Source organism: Scomber scombrus, chromosome 16 (genome assembly GCF_963691925.1).
Source record: "Scomber scombrus chromosome 16, fScoSco1.1, whole genome shotgun sequence".
NCBI lineage: Eukaryota > Metazoa > Chordata > Actinopteri > Scombriformes > Scombridae > Scomber > Scomber scombrus.
In genome coordinates, this window is record NC_084985.1 from 21,426,524 (window position 1) to 21,445,972 (window position 19,449).

At 41.3% G+C, this 19,449-nt stretch overlaps 1 protein-coding gene across 1 annotated transcript; it reads right to left on the minus strand.

Annotated features, from left to right (window-relative positions):
* Positions 1–953: 953 nt before the first annotated feature.
* LOC133996687 (SNF-related serine/threonine-protein kinase-like) lies at positions 954–16,528 on the minus strand. Its single transcript, XM_062436302.1, has 8 exons — positions 16,353–16,528; positions 12,741–13,138; positions 12,106–12,324; positions 10,630–10,876; positions 6,322–6,463; positions 5,470–5,682; positions 5,081–5,215; positions 954–3,610 (listed from the first exon to the last, which is right to left on the minus strand). The coding sequence occupies exons 2-8, from the start codon at positions 12,861–12,863 to the stop codon at positions 2,341–2,343; spliced, it is 2,349 nt and encodes a 782-aa protein (XP_062292286.1). The 5' UTR covers positions 12,864–13,138; positions 16,353–16,528; the 3' UTR covers positions 954–2,340.
* Between the last annotated feature and the right edge of the window lie 2,921 nt (positions 16,529–19,449).

A 19,449-nucleotide genomic window follows, 5' to 3' on the forward strand; every position in this document is an offset into this window, starting at 1 on the left:
GAGTGCACAGGCCCATTCTGTGTCAGCTGTCCTCCACAGAGATAATCCCTGTTTATGCTAAATATCGCAAATGACAAACAAAAACTCATGTTTTAGGGCCAGTGGCAACTCTACTGTTAATAATATTTATGTCTTCAACGGCCACCTGTTAGTGTGTATGTTAAGCAGCAGCTAGCCATGTCAGCAGTTAAACAAGTCAAAATTAGAGTTTAATTGAAAAGTCAAATACCTTTAAATATCTGGAAATTTGAGTGAAATAAAGTTTTGTAATTCATACCAAAAAAAAAAAAGTAAAAAAAGCTGCACTGAGTTTTCATCTAATCCCATAATCTGCTCAAAATTGCAGTTTTTGTTTTTGGTTTATGATCAAACACACACAAAACTATATTCCCACCAGTGTTAGCAGCACATTGTGTGTAGTGCGCATTAGAGAATCTTAGCATAACAAACTAAACTAAGATAATAAACATGGTTAACATTATGCCTGCTAAACATTAGCATGTTGTCACTGTGAGCATTTCTTGGCATGCTAGTGTTAGCATTTAGCTTGAAGCACAGCGGAGTAGCCTACTGCAAAATACAACCCTACAGAGCCGCTAGCATGGCTGTACTGCCCTATTTGCCCAAAACAGTCACATTTTATGATATTTGCACCAAGAAAAATGTTATGTACATTAGATCAACATGTGTATTTCATAATGTAACTATAGTGTAACTCTTCTTCATGTCATTAAACATCTAAAATTCCCTCAGTCAGACATTGCAGTAAGTAGTTTTTCCTTTACTCTACAAAAAGTGTGCAGTCTTTCCCTGATTGCCTCATGGTGAACATTGTTAATATGACTGTACAACAGATGTCTTTTCATGGATTTTCAAACACCTCACTCTATAAAAAGATGGACTCGTAAAAGAAAATCAACTTTCACTAAAAAGAAACAGAAACAGCACCAGACTTCATTCACGTCTGTTTATTTTAATAGATCTCTATCATATACATACAGTACAATATGCTCAAGACAGATTTTATGGCACATCCATTTTTGTTGTACATTTTGCAGTCGTCGGTATTGCTGTGAGGCTACAGTAAAGTGACCATTTGAATCTGTTACTTAGGTAGTTACAGCAGGTGGATTGACCTCAGTGGGTAGGATTAAGGTTGCTACAGCAAAAACACATGCACTGTCAAGTTATATATTCCACTAGGGGTGGGTCACACATCCAGTTACACATACCGACACTTGAAGGGGCGGTGTTGTTATGTTCTATTGAAACCCCTTGGTTGTTTTCGTCTTGGAATACGCTACAACAGTGGCTACCGTGATCCTGGCAAGCTACGGGATGTACATGGTTTCGGTTCCACCCAGTATTCATTCACTCTGAATTTAGAGAGCTGCCATTTCATGTGTGTTAAGTTTTTAAGTGTAGACCTCAAATCTATTTCAGTGATCTTTTCCTGCCTGCATTTGTAGGTCTGGGTTCAATCAAAACCTTGAATATCCAGTAGGAGTGAAGAATAATGGTGTATAAGGCTCTAGTATTCAGGTTTCTACTGCAATACAACTTTGCCGTCAATACTACAGGTACAGAGTACTGCTAGGAGTCTTAGAGGTTATTCACATATGTACAAATTCTGCCGTGTAACTGCACATACACCTGACAAGTGAGTGTGCATTTTGTTGCAGAGTACGTCCGAGATAGAAAAATAAAACAGTGATAGACTACAAAATACCATGTGCCACCATCATACTTTAAGTGCTGCTGTCCATTTCAGGTGTTCCCTCTTTTATTTGTCCTCATTTTAATGAAAACACAGTCATAACTTTCAGTCAGAATTTTTAAAAAAGGATAAAATGATTGTCTCAAAAAAATAATTTAAAAATTATATTAATAAAAAAACAGCATCAAAGTGCAACAAAAGACGATATGTAACATGATATTAAAACTCAGCTTTCCCTTTCATCAGTTTATCAGAGTGATGTAGGTGTGTGTGGATGTGCACATTGTGTGTACATACAGGATGTATGTACGTGTGTAAGAGCAGGGATGTGAGCAAAAAATGTTACCGAACAAGTCCTGTATCTGTTTCCATACTTAATGTCTGCTATTTAAACACACCGAAGGGCTAAAACTGACTTTTCGTGTCTCTAATTGTGCAAGGTTGGCTTTCTCCCAGTAAATCCACCATAAGTGTTAAACAAAAGAAAACAGCAATAAACGCAATAATGTTGTGAAATCATGAGCTAATGTTGACAACTAAATAAAAAGCGCTAAAGATGTGGGATGTACAGAAGGGTGGAGGAGTGTGGAGGTGCAGCAGCTCATGGAGTGGCTGTCTGCACTTTAGATAACTTGACAGCAGCTGTGAGGGGTGGGGGTGCAGAGCAGACCCTCCTTGGGGTTCCGGTGGATGTTGACGGACAGAGTCTTGTCGCTCAGAGGCATCTGCAGCACCCGGTTCTTCATGTTTCTGTGGTTCTCTCTTGCCAGGTCCAGCTCTCCCAATCTCAGCGTGCCGGAGCAGGGGCCCTCCAGCAGTGGGTCTGCCAGCGCGTCTCCTAGTGGGGGCTGGCGGTGATAGAGGTTCCCCCTGGGTGAAGGGCCACCCAAGAGTGAGACCTTATCCAGGCTGCCGGTGGAGCCTCCCATGCACATCCTCCACATTGGACGGTCCTGAGCATCTCCCCCAACACCACCCCCGCTGCCACCACCTCCTCCCCCTCCTCCCCCCGTCAGGTTGTGGAACTGAGAGCTCAAACACAAGCTCATAAGCTTTAGGCTTTCCACTAGGCCGCTGGGAGCTTTGGCTGTGCCCTTGCCTTGGCCTGATCCCGGACTGGCACAGTTGGAGGGACTGCCTTGCCCTGCCCCTCTTTTCTCTCCATCTTCTTTCCTTTCGTCTCTGTCATCCCCATGTCCACATACAGTTGCTGTGACAGGATTGTGGTGACTTTCTGTATCATCATCACTGGTCTCTGAGCTGGGGGTCAGTGTGGCGACCGGTGCCGTTACAGTTTTAGGTGATATGAGCGTTGACAGTGATGGTATTCTGGAGTTCAGATTGAGGCTGAGGCTGGGTTTAGGTGGGCCAAGTCCATGCAGCTCCCCCCTCTCCTCCTCTTCCTCATCCTCTTTCTCTTCCTCATGGATCTGGTTGAGAACCGGAGCGCTCATACGGGATGTCAATCGATTACCAGATGATGAGGAAGAGGCTTTGCAACGAAGAACCACCTGAGCAGGTAGCGGGTGCAAACATTTACCTCCCTCACCCTCTTCTTCCTCATCCTCTTCCACACTGAAAAGACTTGGACTACGGGGTTTGCAAGGGCCCACTGAGGCCAGAGAACCCAGCCTGAGGGGGTTGGAGTGGGGCTTCGCCAGAGGCCTGAGCCCCCTCTCCTGGTTCTGGTGAGCAGGCTGCTGGCTGAACGTTAGCACATGGTTCTCCTGACGCTGGCTGAGATCCAGTAGAGCTGTTTTGGGCCTGGGGCCTTTGTGGAGGCTCTCAGCACTGCGGGCTGGGGACTGGGGCCCCCCGGGGTGGGAGATAGATGGACCACCCAAGCCATCACTGACATCCTGGTGAACATCCACTCTGGTGGGCCAGGACTGCCTGTGAATGGTTTAACACACACAGAACACAAGGTTTAGTGGACTGAGCAAAATCAGTGATACTGTGTCTTTACGTTTACTCTTACAAAAAATTCCTAAGTTAGGTGATGGCTGACTTAAAGAAATAGTATGTGACATTTTGGGAAAGGCACATATTTGCTTTTCCCCCTCCAGTTAAATGAGAAGATTGATACTACTCTCATGTATGTGCATCAACTATGAAGCTGGGGTCAAGATGAGTTTAGCCCAACTTAGCGTAAAGACGGAAGTAGCGGGAAACAGTTAGCCTAGCTTTGTACAAAGTTAAAAAACATAGCTACCAACACCACTAAAGCTCACTAACTGACATGTTGTATTGCCAAGAAATAATTACAGTGCATAAAATTGTACATTTCAATTTGTGTATAGATTGAACAGAAAAGATACGTGTTCATTTGTACGTTTTAAAGTTGTTGGTATGTATGTTTTTTTAAATTAGCTTTCCCCGTTTCCCCCTGCCTTCAGTCTTTATGCTAAACTAAGCTATTTGCCCCATTACTGCAACTTTACTCTCTCTGTATTTAATCTGTACAAGAACCAAAGTGTGGAAATGCTGTATTTAGTATGAATATGTGAGCTTTAGAGGTGCTAGTTGTGTTAAGTTGTTGTTTTTCCTGTTCCAGTCTTTGTGCTAAGCTAAGCTAACTTGCATATTTACTGTTGTTTTCCCATAATTCATTTATTTTTGAATGATTGAATTAAAGCAACCTCCGACTAATGAGATGGTCAAATTACATTTTTGTATTCAAATCACTGTAAGCACATTATAAACATTATAAGATTTGATACAAAAGAGGTCTCATAGTCTGTTATTTATTCTTAAGCATTATCTCCTTCACAGCTATCCAGTTGGCTGTCTCCTGGGGTAAAAGTTAACTAGCTGTTCTTCACAACAGCAAAGTGTTTATAATAGATCCCTTTGAACAGGCATATCTGTTGTGTGCATCTTAACACCCATATTCATTGTAAAAATGAACAATAGTGTTTACAGTAGACAGCCTTCACCTCACCTTCACAGCCTGATTTATAAATATTGTTTAATCTTATGTCCTTGTGTTTCACTCCATTCTAGAGAAAATAAAAAAAGGTTTTTGATCTGTTGTAGCCTCTGCTGTATTCTCAGCCTCTCCTTCATTCTCTGTTGGAAAAAAGGCTCCTTCTGTCCATCTGCTGTCAAACTGATCTTTTGGAGACTGACAGTAGGCAGCACTGCAGAGGCAGCACTCTGTCTATCTCAAGACATGTTTGTGTGTGGGGGTATTTGTGTGTGTGTGTGTGTGTGTGCTTGTATGCCTATCTAAGTGAGGACATTTTCGGAGGTCCTGAATTTAACTGACCATCAAAGGGCTGTTTGTGGGATAAGATTTGGTTTTAGGGTTAAGTTTGGAATTGGTTTAGGTTCAGTTTAGGGTGAGGTTGTGAGTGTGTGTACCTGAACTGGGCCTTGCTGGGACTAGGTGATCGTATCTGGCTGTGTTGCTCCTTCTCTTGCCTGTCCCTCAGCATCTTCTCAGCCAGCAGAAAGTAGGTAGCTGTGATTTGGTTGTACTGATTCAACTCCAGAGCCCTGAGAAAACGAAGAGAGAATTCAATTGAGATTCCAAAGCACACACACACTAAATCCAGACTTTGGAAGTGACAAGGGGTGAGATTTAATTTGACACGACAACAGCTCAGGATTGACTGCCAGCTGGTTGTTAATGGCAATTAAAGTGTTGACGACACTGAATTAAGCTTTAGGTGGACTGGTGTACCATGGAAAAATATCTGGAGATTACATGGGAAAGGAAAGCTGTGAGTGTGTGAAACAGAGACACATACTCAGTTATGGTGTCTCTGTCTGCGATGGCCCCCAGCACCATGCGTTGGATTATGGAGCCATGTTCTTCTTCCGACAAGCTGCGATGGGACACCAGAGGGGTGGACAGCTTGGTGGCCGGGGAGGGGTCGACACCTTGAAGCCATTCATGGCCCTCAATCAGCTCTAAGGTCGCTCGTTTCCTGGGGTCCCTCTGCAGCATATGGCCTATAAGACTGAAGGAAATCACAGGGGAGATCAGTATTACAGAGGAAGTGCTGTACAGAGGCATTTTGTTAAAACTCTAAATGTATTACATAAAAGTTATACTTATTTCATATTTAAACCTGCAGGAATATGAATGGTTCTACTAGCAGCTGATGCTATGACTTTAGTGCTCTGCCTGAGCTAAAAACAGGAGGAAATGCGGTTTCCTCATGGCCACATGGGCAGCCAATTTGTTTAAGGCTGTAAACAAACAACACATGAATCAGAATGCCAATATTTGAAGTACTGTGTGCAAGTCAACATAACCAAATAAAGTCCAAAAACAATATGTGTATTCAAAGCTACAGCCATTTCAAATGTATTCAGATCCTGTTTTGTCCTGCTCTGCCTTGACGCATCCTTAAACCCTCACAATGTTAAAAATAGAGGGCCAATTTTTAAGGGTGCATTAGATACACTTAACGCAGCACTGCATCTCTGGTGGAGCAGCTGACTGCAGCACAGAGTGAAAGCAGGACAACGAGGAACCGCTCTCCTCTCTCTCTCTCTCTGTTCCGTCTTTTCTTCACACATCTACAAACATGAAATATGCAGCACCTGCAGAGTACCCTGTCCATCTGTGAAGGGGATGTGTGCACGTTACTCACTCTCTGCATGCATTGGAGATGTGCAGTGGCACTGTGTATTTACAGTCCATGATCATAGTGAGCGTCTCACTGTCGTTCGCCTCCTGGAAGGGGGGTTGACCACAGACCAGCATGAAGAGGATTACCCCCAGACTCCAGATATCTGCAGAGACAGTAACAGAGAGAGTTGTCTTTCCATACCCAAACTTTTTAAGGATGGTCAAAGAAAAGATTACAGACAGTGAGGAAAATAATAAAAATAAAAATGACAGACAAAGTGAAACACGTTTGTCCTTTCTGCTTAGTGACCTAGATAGAAAAAAACAAGCATTGTCTAACACCCCCCCATTTCAAATAAAGCATGAATATTCGATCAGAGCCATTTCCATAAATATATACTAGCTTAGGACACATCTGTCTAACCAAGTATGAGACTCTGCGCTGCTGCCTGCCGCCAGCATCATGCTCACACACACACACACACACACATACACGCTTGCATGCACTCCTACACAAACACACAGCCCCTTAGAAAGTGGGTTAACGTGTTCATCCCTCAAAGCTTCATACAAATGCTAATTTTATGGAACAGTTCTTTTAGTCCGATTAGTCATTTCAAAAGAGCAATGTTTTGCTCCAGGCTTTCACCACCGCTCCGGTCAGCTGGATGGTCCACTGACACACATTCTGCAGTAATATACTGTATATGGAGGAAAGAGATAGTGACATGAAAGCATACCGTTTTTTTTAGTCAGTATGTTAACCACTTTTTCTACACCACTTTGGAGGGATAGTAACAGGATTTTTGGGGCTTTGTATGTCACACAATATGAAGTAGATGGAGAAAGTAAATAAAAAAGCAGTTAAATAATTTCTTCTTCTTTATGAACAGCATGAATATCAGCAAGTCAGTCGATTTGCAGTATCTTTCTTCTTCTTTAAAAAAAAAAAAGCTGTGTTATTGTTTTTTTTAATACTTGAGCACAACCCCCAAGCTGTAGACACAACATTATCACCTTGTAAAGGTTGTTTTGGTGAATGTATTTCCCTATTTACACATCCAGCATACATGGAAAAACATTGGTATTCATTTGGAGACTTGTTTCTGGTATTCTGCCAATTTAAGTCCAATATTCACTCTCTGTGTAGCTCTATTTTGGTCTCCACCAACTCCTGAGAAAAATACCTGGCTCGTTAGCTGATAAATGCTCCACTATATTCACCAGCTAGTTGCTAACTGTGTCTGTTAGCCATTTGGTGCTAACAGGTAGCATACAGTTAGTTAGTTAGTTAGTTAGTTAGTTAGTTAGTTAGTTAGTTAGTTAGAGCTTTTTTAACTTTTACATTGTCTGTGAGTTTAGGGTTAGGGTTAGTCACTACTAGCGGTTCTGTTCGCATTACACATAGCCATTTGACTGATTGTTAATATAAAATATTTAGTAGTGCAGCTTTAAACTGCTAATCTCTAGGTGCCTTTGCATTTCTGTGGGCATTTTCTTTAGTACAATACTGCCTATTGCTGTATATTCTTTGTGCTACATTTTGTAGAGTTCACAATGTAACATGTCTCTTTATCTGGAAACCTGATGACTTTTTCTCCAACAGCAGATGTATGATTTATTACCTGAACCTACCTTGTGCTCATATAACTTATATATAACATCAGTTTTACGGTATATTTAATGAGAGATTTATTTTTACAAAAAATAGGGTAGTAAACTGAGCCCGGGTGGGTTTGATCTCCTCATCATCCCAAGTGATATGTCTTCAGTTTGCCAGGATACACTGGAGATTTCAATCTGATAAAGCAAGCGTGCCAGTTTACTGCGGGGGGCAAGTATTTATTGCTCTGAGGCTGTGAAGGAGCATCTCATGCTGCTGATGGAGAGAGCAAACACTGCTGCAGTCCCCATCACCATCTTACCCCTAGCCAACGTATCCTAGCAACCGTGACCCTTCTCCCTCATTACTTGCGTCAGCGGTCCGCCAAACTTCCTTTCTCGATAACTTTATTTATAAACCAGATGGCTGACACATCTCTGGATAACACCGTTCACGTCACTGCACATTAGCATCACCGGGGCGCTAACTACACCGGCTACTTAGCAGTGACAGCTGGAAGTGTAAACATCCCTTTTTGCCGCTCTGCATTGCAATTTAACACCAATTGCTTCCCTGTGATAACCAACAACCACTCCCTTGTGTCTTGACGGCTCAGGGGGCCAAGTTCAGCATCCTGTCCTGCTAATCCCCATTGTGCAACATTCTATCTCTTTCTAAAAAAAAACAAATCTTCCCACTTGTGCACGTTCATTATTATGCACAGTTATTTCCTGAATTATGCATGTGCCCAGGATATGTTCTTTGTAATTGCTATTAGGTAAGTTAATTTTTTTGAAGTGCGGCTTGTGCTTCTTGAGCTAGAAGCAGAAATCTATATTTAACTTTCCATTTACTGAAGACAAAAAGGAGGGAGCCCACACACTGCATAACATCGACAAGGCAAAAAAAAGAAGGCAGGCATATTTTCATAGCACTTATTAGCCCATAATCTGCTCTAAAAGATGCACAAACATGCTTGCAATGTGTTAAAGATTAAAATTTTCTGCACAGCAATAATATTTCATGTACTTTTGGTGATTGTTCTGACCTAAACTTTCCTCTTATTCACTTTCTACATTCATTTGTGTTCATCAGAGGCTGGAGTCCCATTAGAAATGACTATTGCCCTATACATGTGACTGCATTCACAAGTACCTGAGCATGTGAGAGAGTGATGAGGAAGTCATATTTGTTTGCTTGTGAAAGCACTCAGTGCTTTGCATTAATAGATAAAAGCAGCTTTTCTTCACTGCTTTTGTGTTTTGCACTTTTGAGCGTTCAGTTCCTGCTAATTGGCGCCTTCTGTGCGCTCAGTAGGACTGAATACCAGTGCGACATTCTCTCTATTTTGGATCACTTTTCATCTCAAATTATTTTCGGCGCTTCCTTAAAAGAGCAACAAACCAAGCCGGCCCAACTTGAACGGGCAGAGTGAGGACAGCCTCTTTATCTCTGCAATAAACTGGGCCTGTTGCCACCTGGCATCTCACCAGCAAAACTCAGCACCCTGCGGACCGTCGGCAGGTACTTTGGCAGCGTTGTAATCCCAGGCCAAGTTACCTCAAAGCCCTGAACGTCAGGAGTGCCAGCCTCCATTCAGCCAGTTCCACATCAAACTGCAGTGCCGATAGAATCACACAATATTACATTCCGGCTGGATGGATAATCCCCTGCAATCACCACAACATCATCTCACTTGAATGAACAATAGTGCACAGGAAGTATGAACATGCACCCACATGTGCTGAAAATGTCTGGTTTATCATCTGGGTCAAGTACTCAGACAGGCTTTTACAGGACAGCTGACCTCACACATATCCTGCCACTCAAACCATCATACACATAAAAACGCACGTAGAGTCAAATTAAAGTGACTTTTTATTACTTCGCTTTCAATATTTGGGACCAGCTCGTCTGCTTGGCACAAAAGAGAGTGAGAAGGAGCGACAGGAGAAAATAGCCACTGCAAATCCACTCCAAAATAGAAAATGCTCCTCTCTTTCTTCTGCGGGGCTTCCCCCCCCCCCCCCTTCCCTTGCTCTGACGCAGTGGCCTCTGGGTAGACAGATAGACTACTGATGCCTTTTCCTGCTTTGTCTGTTTTCCTTGTTTTTCTCTGTACCCTTCTTTTTCCGTTTTTACCGTTTCTTTCCCCCCCCATTTTCCTCCAATCTGCATGCTTCTGTTTCATTTCTTTTCCATTACATTTTAATTTAATATCTAAGCCGTGGCTCAGCAAGGGGTTTGTACCACTATCGATAGGAAAGATGGAGGACTGGTGACAATGGTGAGGCTGCTTGACGAAAACCTATTTCAGCCTAATCTGATATCAGACTTTATTATACACAGAAAGACTTTCAATCAAAATAAACTGCAGATATACGACTGCGGTGCTATGTATTATTATAAATTTGAATAAGCCTGATTTCCAGAAACTGATTTCTTCTAACGCCCTCTGAACTTTGAGCAGCTCCTCTCCTTATATAAGTTAGCTCATAAAGCTGCCAGTGTGCCAAGTTGTCTCTACAGTCCAAAAGTACTGCAGGTCATACAGCATGGCCAAAGTGTGTGATCAGTAGGTCATATCAGCAGAAAGAGTGTGTGAATGTGAAAGCTGATATATGGTGGTGTACCATGTTCTGCTGATAATGGCTACCAGACTTTGATAAATCAGCATAGACATATCCGTATATCCTCACTTGCTCTCTGTCAGCTCTTTAAACTTACCCACAGCAGGAGCGTCATACTCGTCCCCCAGCAGTATTTCAGGGGCAGAGTAAGCCAGCGAGCCGCAGGACGTGTTGAGCGTTTTCCCGGGCTGAAACCTGTTGCTGAAGCCAAAGTCGGTGAGCTTGACGACCCCTTGCTTCTCGAAGAACACCACGTTCTCCGGCTTCAGGTCCCTGTGCACCACGTGTAGCCGGTGGCAGTAGGAGATGGCGTGGACAATCTGGGCGAAGTAACACTTAGCCACCTTGAGGAAGAGAGACAGAAAGGAGATCAGGAAATCATACATCTCAGTTTGTGAATTTGCAAGAGAGCAAACACGAGACAGACAACTGCTCACCCTCATTTTTACATCTATAGATAATTTAGAGTCTTTATCTGAGCTGCATGTATTTGGACAGTGGGAGGAAAACTACATGAACACCAATGGAGCATGCAAAATAAACAGTGTGAAACAACTAATGTAGGTTTCACTGTAGCAAAACCTTTATAGACACTTAAAAGCAATGGTTTGATATTTAGTGAAATGAATTTACTCTGTCTGTGGCCCAGAGTTAAATCTGGTAAATAGATATAAATCTCATGTCTGTTAAAGAGGAAGCTACAGCTAGCATGTGATTAGCTTAGCTTAGCAAGAAAGGGAGAAACAGCTAGACTGACTAACAGCTAGGTGAAACTGCAACTTGTCATTTTATATGTTTTGGTTTTTCTTTCTTTTTTTGTACCTTTGGTCAGTCTTTATACTAAGCAAAGCTAACTGTCTTCTAACTTTCATATTTAACAGACAGAAATAAGCACAGAAGAAATCTTCTTATCTAACTCTGAACAGGAAAGTGCATTTCCCCAAATCCTCATCACTTTAAAGTAAAAAAAAAAAAAGACTTTCAATTTCTCAACGTATTCTCCACAGTATTATGTACATCAAGATAACATAACAATTTTCTTTCTTTTTTTTTCTTCTTTTTTTTTTTACAGCAAAACCCAACTTTCAAAGTTACACAAACCATCAGAGGTGGCTCCTCATGTCTGGAATTTATTATTGGTTTGTCTGTTCTGGGCTACTGTAGAATCATGGTGGAGCAACATGGTGGCCTCTATGGAGGAGGACCCACTCCCTATGTAGATATAAAGGGCTCATTCTAAGCTAAACATATTGATTCTTACGTTTTTAGGTGATTATACACTAATTAAACCATAATTATGACTACTAAAATCCAATTTTGGTCCTTTAAACTTAAGTGATTCGCATCCATTCCCTGGTGAAATAATATGAATGTGATACTCAATTGATCATCTTTCTCTTACCCAATCTCCTGGTAAGTTCAAAGGCAGGTACAGCAATAAAAGAGCATATCTGTATCAAAGCTAGTATCAAAGACGGTATCTGTATCTGTGGGTCAGAAAGACCTTTGTCTGCCGGTGATAAGACAGTCTACCTGAGTGAATGGTCATTCTACTGCCAAAAGTCCTACTCACCTCTTCACTGAGGCCTCCATCGCGCTTCATGATGCAGTCGTACATGTCTCCTCCATCTCCCAGCTCCAGGATGAGGTAGAGCTTGGTGGCCGTGTCAATAACCTCATAGAGGCGCACCACATTGGGGTGCTGCACCAGCTTCATGCATCGCACCTCCTGGAAAAGGTGACCGCGCGCCACTGGGTCCAGCTTAGTCTTATCTATCACCTTCACCGCAACCTGGAAGAGCAACGTTTGCATAAAGGTTGTTGATACTTTTGGACTGACGTTGCTAAATGCTGATGTGCAGATACTAAAGATATTTTGATGTTCATCAAGCAAGCACATTACAAGTATTTAATGTTTTATCTGGTTGGAAACACCGCTAGAAACAATATTAAGACCATCATGTGATACTAGAACACACCCAATAGCCAAGATCAACACAATATCTTGGCAAATAAACACACTCTTCTTCACACCCTTAGAAACAAATCTCTACATGTGTTACATGTCACCTATCTTTGGTTTTTGAATGTAAGGCTGAGGCTGAAACCTTCAACAGTATGTTGACAATGACTGGTTAAATCTGAATAAATTGTATCATTGGCATCAAGCATTGCATTTGCACATACAAGTATTGCAGGAAGACGCACCTTTTCCCCAGTGAATACGTGTCGGGCCAATTTGACAACAGCAAAGTGTCCCCGACCCAACGTCTTGTCCAGGTCGTACAGCCCGGCGATCTTCCCATCATGATGACGTTTGAGCCCCGCCATGGCTGTTGGTGGACAGGGAGGGAGGAGCTGCCTTCTGTCGCCCACTGGTCACCAGTCAGTTCTCCATCTTCTCCTGATTAGATTGAAGTTAGTGGATGTTTGTGTTGTTGGCAGTGATTTGACTTTGATGGCTACAGAGGATGATCCTAGACCAGCAGTGGGGCTTTTCACTGATGTGGCTGCAGGGATTTGAAGCTTCAGGACAGTAGTGGCAAATGCTCTCTTAGATTTGCACTAACTGCACTCTATTCACTTCAGTCCCATCTTCTTGTGATCTAAGGGCCAAAATGACACAAACGAAAAGTAAATTCATCCATTGAGAATCTAACTTATGAATGAACTGAGTCAGTGCTTTGAGCAAATCCTGCTAAACTCTGAGTCATGAACTTTCCTGACAAATGGTTATCCCCTACACTACAATCTCTCGTCAATATTGTTCTGCCTCTGCTGGAGGAGGCCAAATGTTATGCACAAAATATAATCACAATGAGAGTTGCAACTGCAGACAACTAGCAAAAATGACATTGGGGTGCATTTTAGTATGTCATGTATCAATTAAATTAGTAGTGACAGTGGAAACAAAGACCTTGCATTCTTAATTTGCTTCTCAAACAACAAAAAATGGGAATAAGAGTCTCCCACTAGCAGCTCTGTAAGGCTGTACTTGGTGTTTTGGAGCTAAACATTAACATTAGTACGTTTAATAGGTAATGTTAACTACAGTCAACATCTAAGTTCTAAGAAATGTTCATCTAAGCAATGTAGTTACTTTTCCAAATATTTGGTCATGAACTACAGTATCGGACACATTCTCAGCTGATGATTAATGTTAAGGTGTTCACCAAAGTTATTACAGTTCATCAACAGGGCCACGCCAAATTTAATTACGTCTTCAAATGTTATGTTTGTCATAACAACAGACCACAACCCAAAGATATTCAGTGTAATTATACAAGCAGATAATAATCACATCATAAAACCTGGAACCAGAAAATACTGCATTTTGATTTATTAAATGTCTTCAATCGTTTGATTATTAAAAGTGTCGCAGATTATTTGTTCTGTCCATCCACTGATCAAGTAATAGGTATTTCTTTCTGTAGTTAATATAATTTAGATGTAACTTAAGCCATAGCTCTCTGCTTTGTTTTGATTGTTTTCATAGTCCATGTTCATGCTATTTGAAATTTTTTGCCCATGGCAAATTCTACTTTTCTAAACTAAGTCATCTCAAATACCACATGTCTGACCTCTGCTCTGTTCACCAGAGGCTACTACCGTCATACAATATGTTGCTTCACAGCTCTGCTTATGAAACAACGCCTCTAGGGAGGCATGCATTCCTCTTCCAGGAATCTACCTGCGTGCCAAGAGCAAGGAGGCGGCAAAAAACACACAATGTACAGGCAAAGAACATTCCTGCAAGGTTATCCTCGCCTAGGTGTGTCACCTGGATTCACAGAGACAACAGGAAACCAAATAACTGTTGTCAGGTACAACATGCCTATCAACACAACTAGATAGAGTAAAATTTCAAAAATAAAAAATGTCTTGAACCCACCAGTAGTCTGTGGTTGCTCAAATCGAAACTATGAAAGCCTAAAAAGCTCTTTGGGGTTTTATATGATCTTCAGTTGGAGAATTGTACTTGTGAGAAAAAAGTGAGTCATTTTTCTATAATAGGAAGCTGACATCTCTATCAGCCTCTGCTCAGACTCGCTCTCTCGCACACTCACACACACAAATCTCAACTGCGCTGAACTCTTTGCCTCCCCGGTACTGACAACATGTAGGTGTTGATGTTTCAAAAAACTGAAGGCATGAAAGGTGACACACACACACTTGTGACAGCTTTTGTGTCTTAACACACACACACACTCGTCAGGCTGACATTGCATGTTCAATGGGATCAGAGCAGGCTGCAGTGTGGTGACAAGCTGGTGTGTTTTGACCTCAGTTCAACCAGAGTAATAATGCTAACTCAACAGTGAATGACTGATCTGCCAGTCTAAATCCAGACCATGACGATGTGTGTGTAATCACTTGATCAGTTTAAAGCTGGTAGTGAATGAAAATACAAGCTGAAGGGATACTAAAACACCCTTGGTGTGAGGTGCCTTTCTGACTTCTCAATATACTCTACCAGTTGTGCATTCATCGAGGTCAGTTGTGTAACTGTTCAAAGTGCTGGTGGTGTATCGATTTACAAGGTAGTATTAGTGTGTGTGTGCGTGTGTGTGTGTGTGTGTGTGTGTGTGTGTGTGTGTGCGTGCGTGCACAAAAGCACACAAACACATGAGGTCAAGGATATCAACTGGGGGTTTACAAGTCTGGTTGACTGGAAAATCAGTTTCCTGGTGCATTTGATTAAGATATCATTGTGTAAAAGATACCAAACTTAGTTCACAAGCAAACAGTTTCACACTGGAGATATTAATCCATTATGGATCTGAGATTATATCATCTTTAGGCTCAAACATTTGGTAGCCAGTTGTGCTACAATACATGAAGCAACCTTTTTGGCTTGTTACTATTCAAAACAAACCAAATTGGTTTGCCAGTTGTGTTCAGTTAATGGACGACTGATTTTTTTCCCCCCTTGTTTTGTTTGAAACAGTTTTTAAAGCTCCTAAAATGAAACCACAAAAAAGCATAGATTGGAGGAAAGGCTGACATGTTAATAATCTCATGTGTCAGGACCCCTCAAATTTAATGCTAAATAATGCAATGCACTGCTCAATATAAATATCACTGATAATACCGTACATTACTGGAGGAATATCATAGTTAACCCAGAGGAGCTCTGGTTGTACCATAGACACACGGTAGGTCCCTGTAAAAATAATAGAGGCAGCACAATAGTTTTTTTACATAGTTTTTCTCCCTTGTTTTTTTTCTGTTAGAAAGTTTTTGTTTTTACACACTGAATATGAGCACAGCCTTCAAGCTTGGTTTATACAGAGAGAAAGATTTCTTCAGTAGTTTAAGTTACACTACAGTGTCCTCTCTGTATGTTGTTATAATAGGACTACTATAAAGATACAATGAAGACATCCCTGTAAACTTACTACAGGGTCACTTTATGTGCCTGGAGGGATGTCACAGGAATATTAAAGGCAATATAAAATTTACAGCACTTTCAACTTACTGGAATATCAATAGGTTGCTGTGTTAAAGCTGTGAGAATGTGTCAGTTATATTTTCACTGCATAGGTGCTACTGCCCATATGGGACCCTCCAACCCCCCTCAGCTGTCAACATGCCTGCTGGCTGCGTCCACGGTTACATGACAGTGCAGAGCAGGCTGCGCCAGCAGCACACATATGAGAGCTGTGAAGACACGGACAGCATACGAACAATGCGTCTCAAAGATGCGCATGAAGGCAAAGTCCCTCATAGAAACCCAGCTTGAGCCCGGCTAAGTTGACACATATTTCTAAACGGGCCCGCACCGTAAGCCTGCAAGCACTGCCACACAGTCCTACTCACCACACAGCAGTATGAAGCAGTGCCAGTCGTCCTATCTGTGCCATTTAAAACTGCGGGACCCTGCGGGGCTTCAGGCGGTGAGCTGCAGGTTAACCGAGGCTGAAAAATCCGCCGCTGCTCAGTCAACACTCGGTACTGACTGACAGTGAACCGGACAGCGATTATTCCAATGGGACTGTGTGTATATCTGTCACACAGTCAACTCAACCTTTCTGTTTCTCTCTCCCTCCCTCAGCTGCGTCAAGCACACGCACACAGCAGCGTGAAAGGAAGTACAGGACTTTGAGATTAATGTTTGTTGTGCATGGTCCTTGTTTATTAAACTACTACTACTACTACTACTACTACTACTACTACTATCACAACTATTATTATTATGATTATGATTATTATTATTATTATTATTATTATTATTTTTATTATTATTATTATTAAAAAAATGAATAGCTTACTGTCTAATATGCCTGACATGTGACAGGGCTTTAAAAGAAGATGAACTGGCACCTTGCTCCAGTCTGTGTGCTTAATTTGTAGACAGTCACTTGTAAAACCTTATTCAAACATTCAAATATGAAATAAGAGAATAATTCCCATATTCAGCAAAGGAAAGCACATTTTATTTGATACAATAAATGCCCCCGAGTTGATGATTTAAGTCCCCCCCCCCCCCACACACTCACATAAAGGCCGCGTCGTACTTCTTGATTCATACAGCTGAATGTTTGAACATCACTGTACAGAATGATGAATGTGCAGAGTTGACACTAGATGGTTGTTTTTATGTTTATCTGCTGCATGTGGAAGATTTCTCTGAGCTAATTAAAAAATCTAATTTTAAGGGGTGTGCCTATGAGCATAATGTGTGATGTCACAACTAGTCTGGAGCCAATTGCGGTCAAGTATGCAACTTAAGTGTGATGTGGAAACTTGAAGCTTCTAGTGCACAAACAGTGAGAATACATTTGACAGTCAAGGAGAAATCTTTTGTCCATCTTGTTTTCAAATCAACCATATTTACATATTCTATCATTTCTCATGAGGGAGGAGGAGACGTGATTTTAAAGCTGTAGTGCAGAACTCTTACATAATGAACATGTTTCAATTTCACACTCTTCACTGTCAATCTGATGTATGGATAGTTATGAAACGAACTTAATCTTACCAGATGGGGATCTCTGAGTTCGGAGGTCTTTGTCACACCAGAGAGGTTGCTGCACTGCAGGATATAAAAAGGGCGCTCTTTATGTAGGCTATTAAGCTTTTATTTTGAAGGGGATTTACGCCGTGTTCCGGTGTCGTTATTTGTGAATGACATCTCTATCATCACTGCGCACTGGTACCATTCATCTCTGACGTCAGAAGTACGCTCGGAGAAAAGCGTGTTAATCAGGCACCATGAAAATAACACATAATATACTTCTGTCTTTTGACTTTTCTTTACCTGACACGTGCTCATGTTTGGTTCATAACTTCAGGAATAAAACATAAATGAGCAATGATTTCAAAAATGAACATTTATTAGGCTATAAAGAGAACAATGGGTCATTATCAATTTGTATACGTCTCATAAAGAAAACAGACTACTGGGTGAGGGGCCTGCCGGGCCTCCTTGTCGGGCTGCCTGGTGGTGGCTGGTGAGAGGGAGGTGTTCTGGCATGTGCGTCCCTGTTCTCTGCACTGAACCAGCTGGGCAACGTTTAACTCTGCTGTTATGTAATAGTTACACGCATGGGATCTATCGGATCATCAGCTTCACGTTAAAGCCACTGATGGCACAGGGTGGAGCTTTGTTTAGTGACACTAGAACAACCGCAGCATTAGAAGGTGGCAAAGCTGGCAGCAAATAGCTTCTCCCAATATTTACCCTGAACAGACCAAAACAAATGAATTCCAACCAACCTCATTACCTTTTTTTACCTGCTACTTTCAGTGGTGGAAGAAGTACTCAGGTCCTTACTACTTACGTAAAAGTGCTTACACAGCAATAATCCATTAGAAGTAAAAGTCCTGCATGAGAACTCCTACTTAAGTAAAAGTACATAAGTATAATGAGCTTGATGTAGTTAAAGTATTACAGTAAAAGTACATAAGTATTATGAGTGATGTAGTTAAAGTATTACAGTAAAAGTAGTGGTTTGGTCCCTCTCACTGATATATTATTATATATGACATCATTAGATTATTAATACTGAAGCATCAGTGTTAGAGCAGCATGTTACTGTTGTAGCTGCTGGAGGTGGAGCTAGTTTACACTACTTTATATACAGTTAGCTAGTTTAGTCTAGTGGTTCCCAACCTAAGGGGCAGGCCCCTCCGAATGGTCAACAGATAAATGTGAGGGGTGGTGAGATGATTAATGGGAGAGGAAAGAAGAAGTTATGATACACAAATCTGTTTTGTTTTTGGACTTTTTCTCTAATCTTTGATTTTTGATGAAATATTGGATTGGGTTGAAATATGGGACACTGCTTTTTGTAAGAAGTCAAAAGACAACAAGGTTGGAAACCACTGGATTCATCTTTAACAATGTGTTGTATTTAAAAAGCTTGTTATATTATCCATTGTGTCAAATCATCATCTGAAAAGTAACTAAAGCTGTCAAAAAAATGTAGTGGAGTAAAAAGAACAATATTTCCCTCTGAAATGTGAAGTGGAAGTATAACGTAACATAAAATGTAAATATTCAAGTTAAGTACAAGTACCTCAAAATTGTATTCAAGTACAGTTCATAGTTACTTTGAATTAATTGAATGCCTTTATTGTTTACTTTCCACGACTGGCTACTTTTAATTCAGTAGTAATGGAGACAAAGGGATCAAGCTTCACTATTAGCTGAGTCTGCCATCTAGTGGCTGTTAGAGAAAAGGACACTGAGCACAAAACACATTAGAAACATATTCTGCCTCATCTTATACAACTAAGGGGACTGTAGTAAAAACCAAAACCAAGTCCTGATCAAACTGATTGAAACAGTAAGAACAGACCACGTAGTAAACAGTACATATCTGTATTAAAGTTAATAAAACAGCTAAGTAGCTTTCTGCAGGAACTCTCACTGTGGTTCAAACAATTTAATAAGTTTCATTTCTGTTTTTCT

Bases quoted from the DNA above. Each gene is read 5' to 3' on its own strand.
- LOC133996687 (XM_062436302.1), bottom strand. From the start codon at position 12,863: ATGGCGGGGCTCAAACGTCATCATGATGGGAAGATCGCCGGGCTGTAC. The intron at 12,325-12,740 runs GTGCGTCTTCCT...TTGCTCTTCCAG, and splicing joins ACGTATTCACTGGGGAAAAG to GTTGCGGTGAAGGTGATAGA. The intron at 5,216-5,469 runs GTATGTGTCTCT...TCGTTTTCTCAG, and splicing joins GACAGAGACACCATAACTGA to GGCTCTGGAGTTGAATCAGT.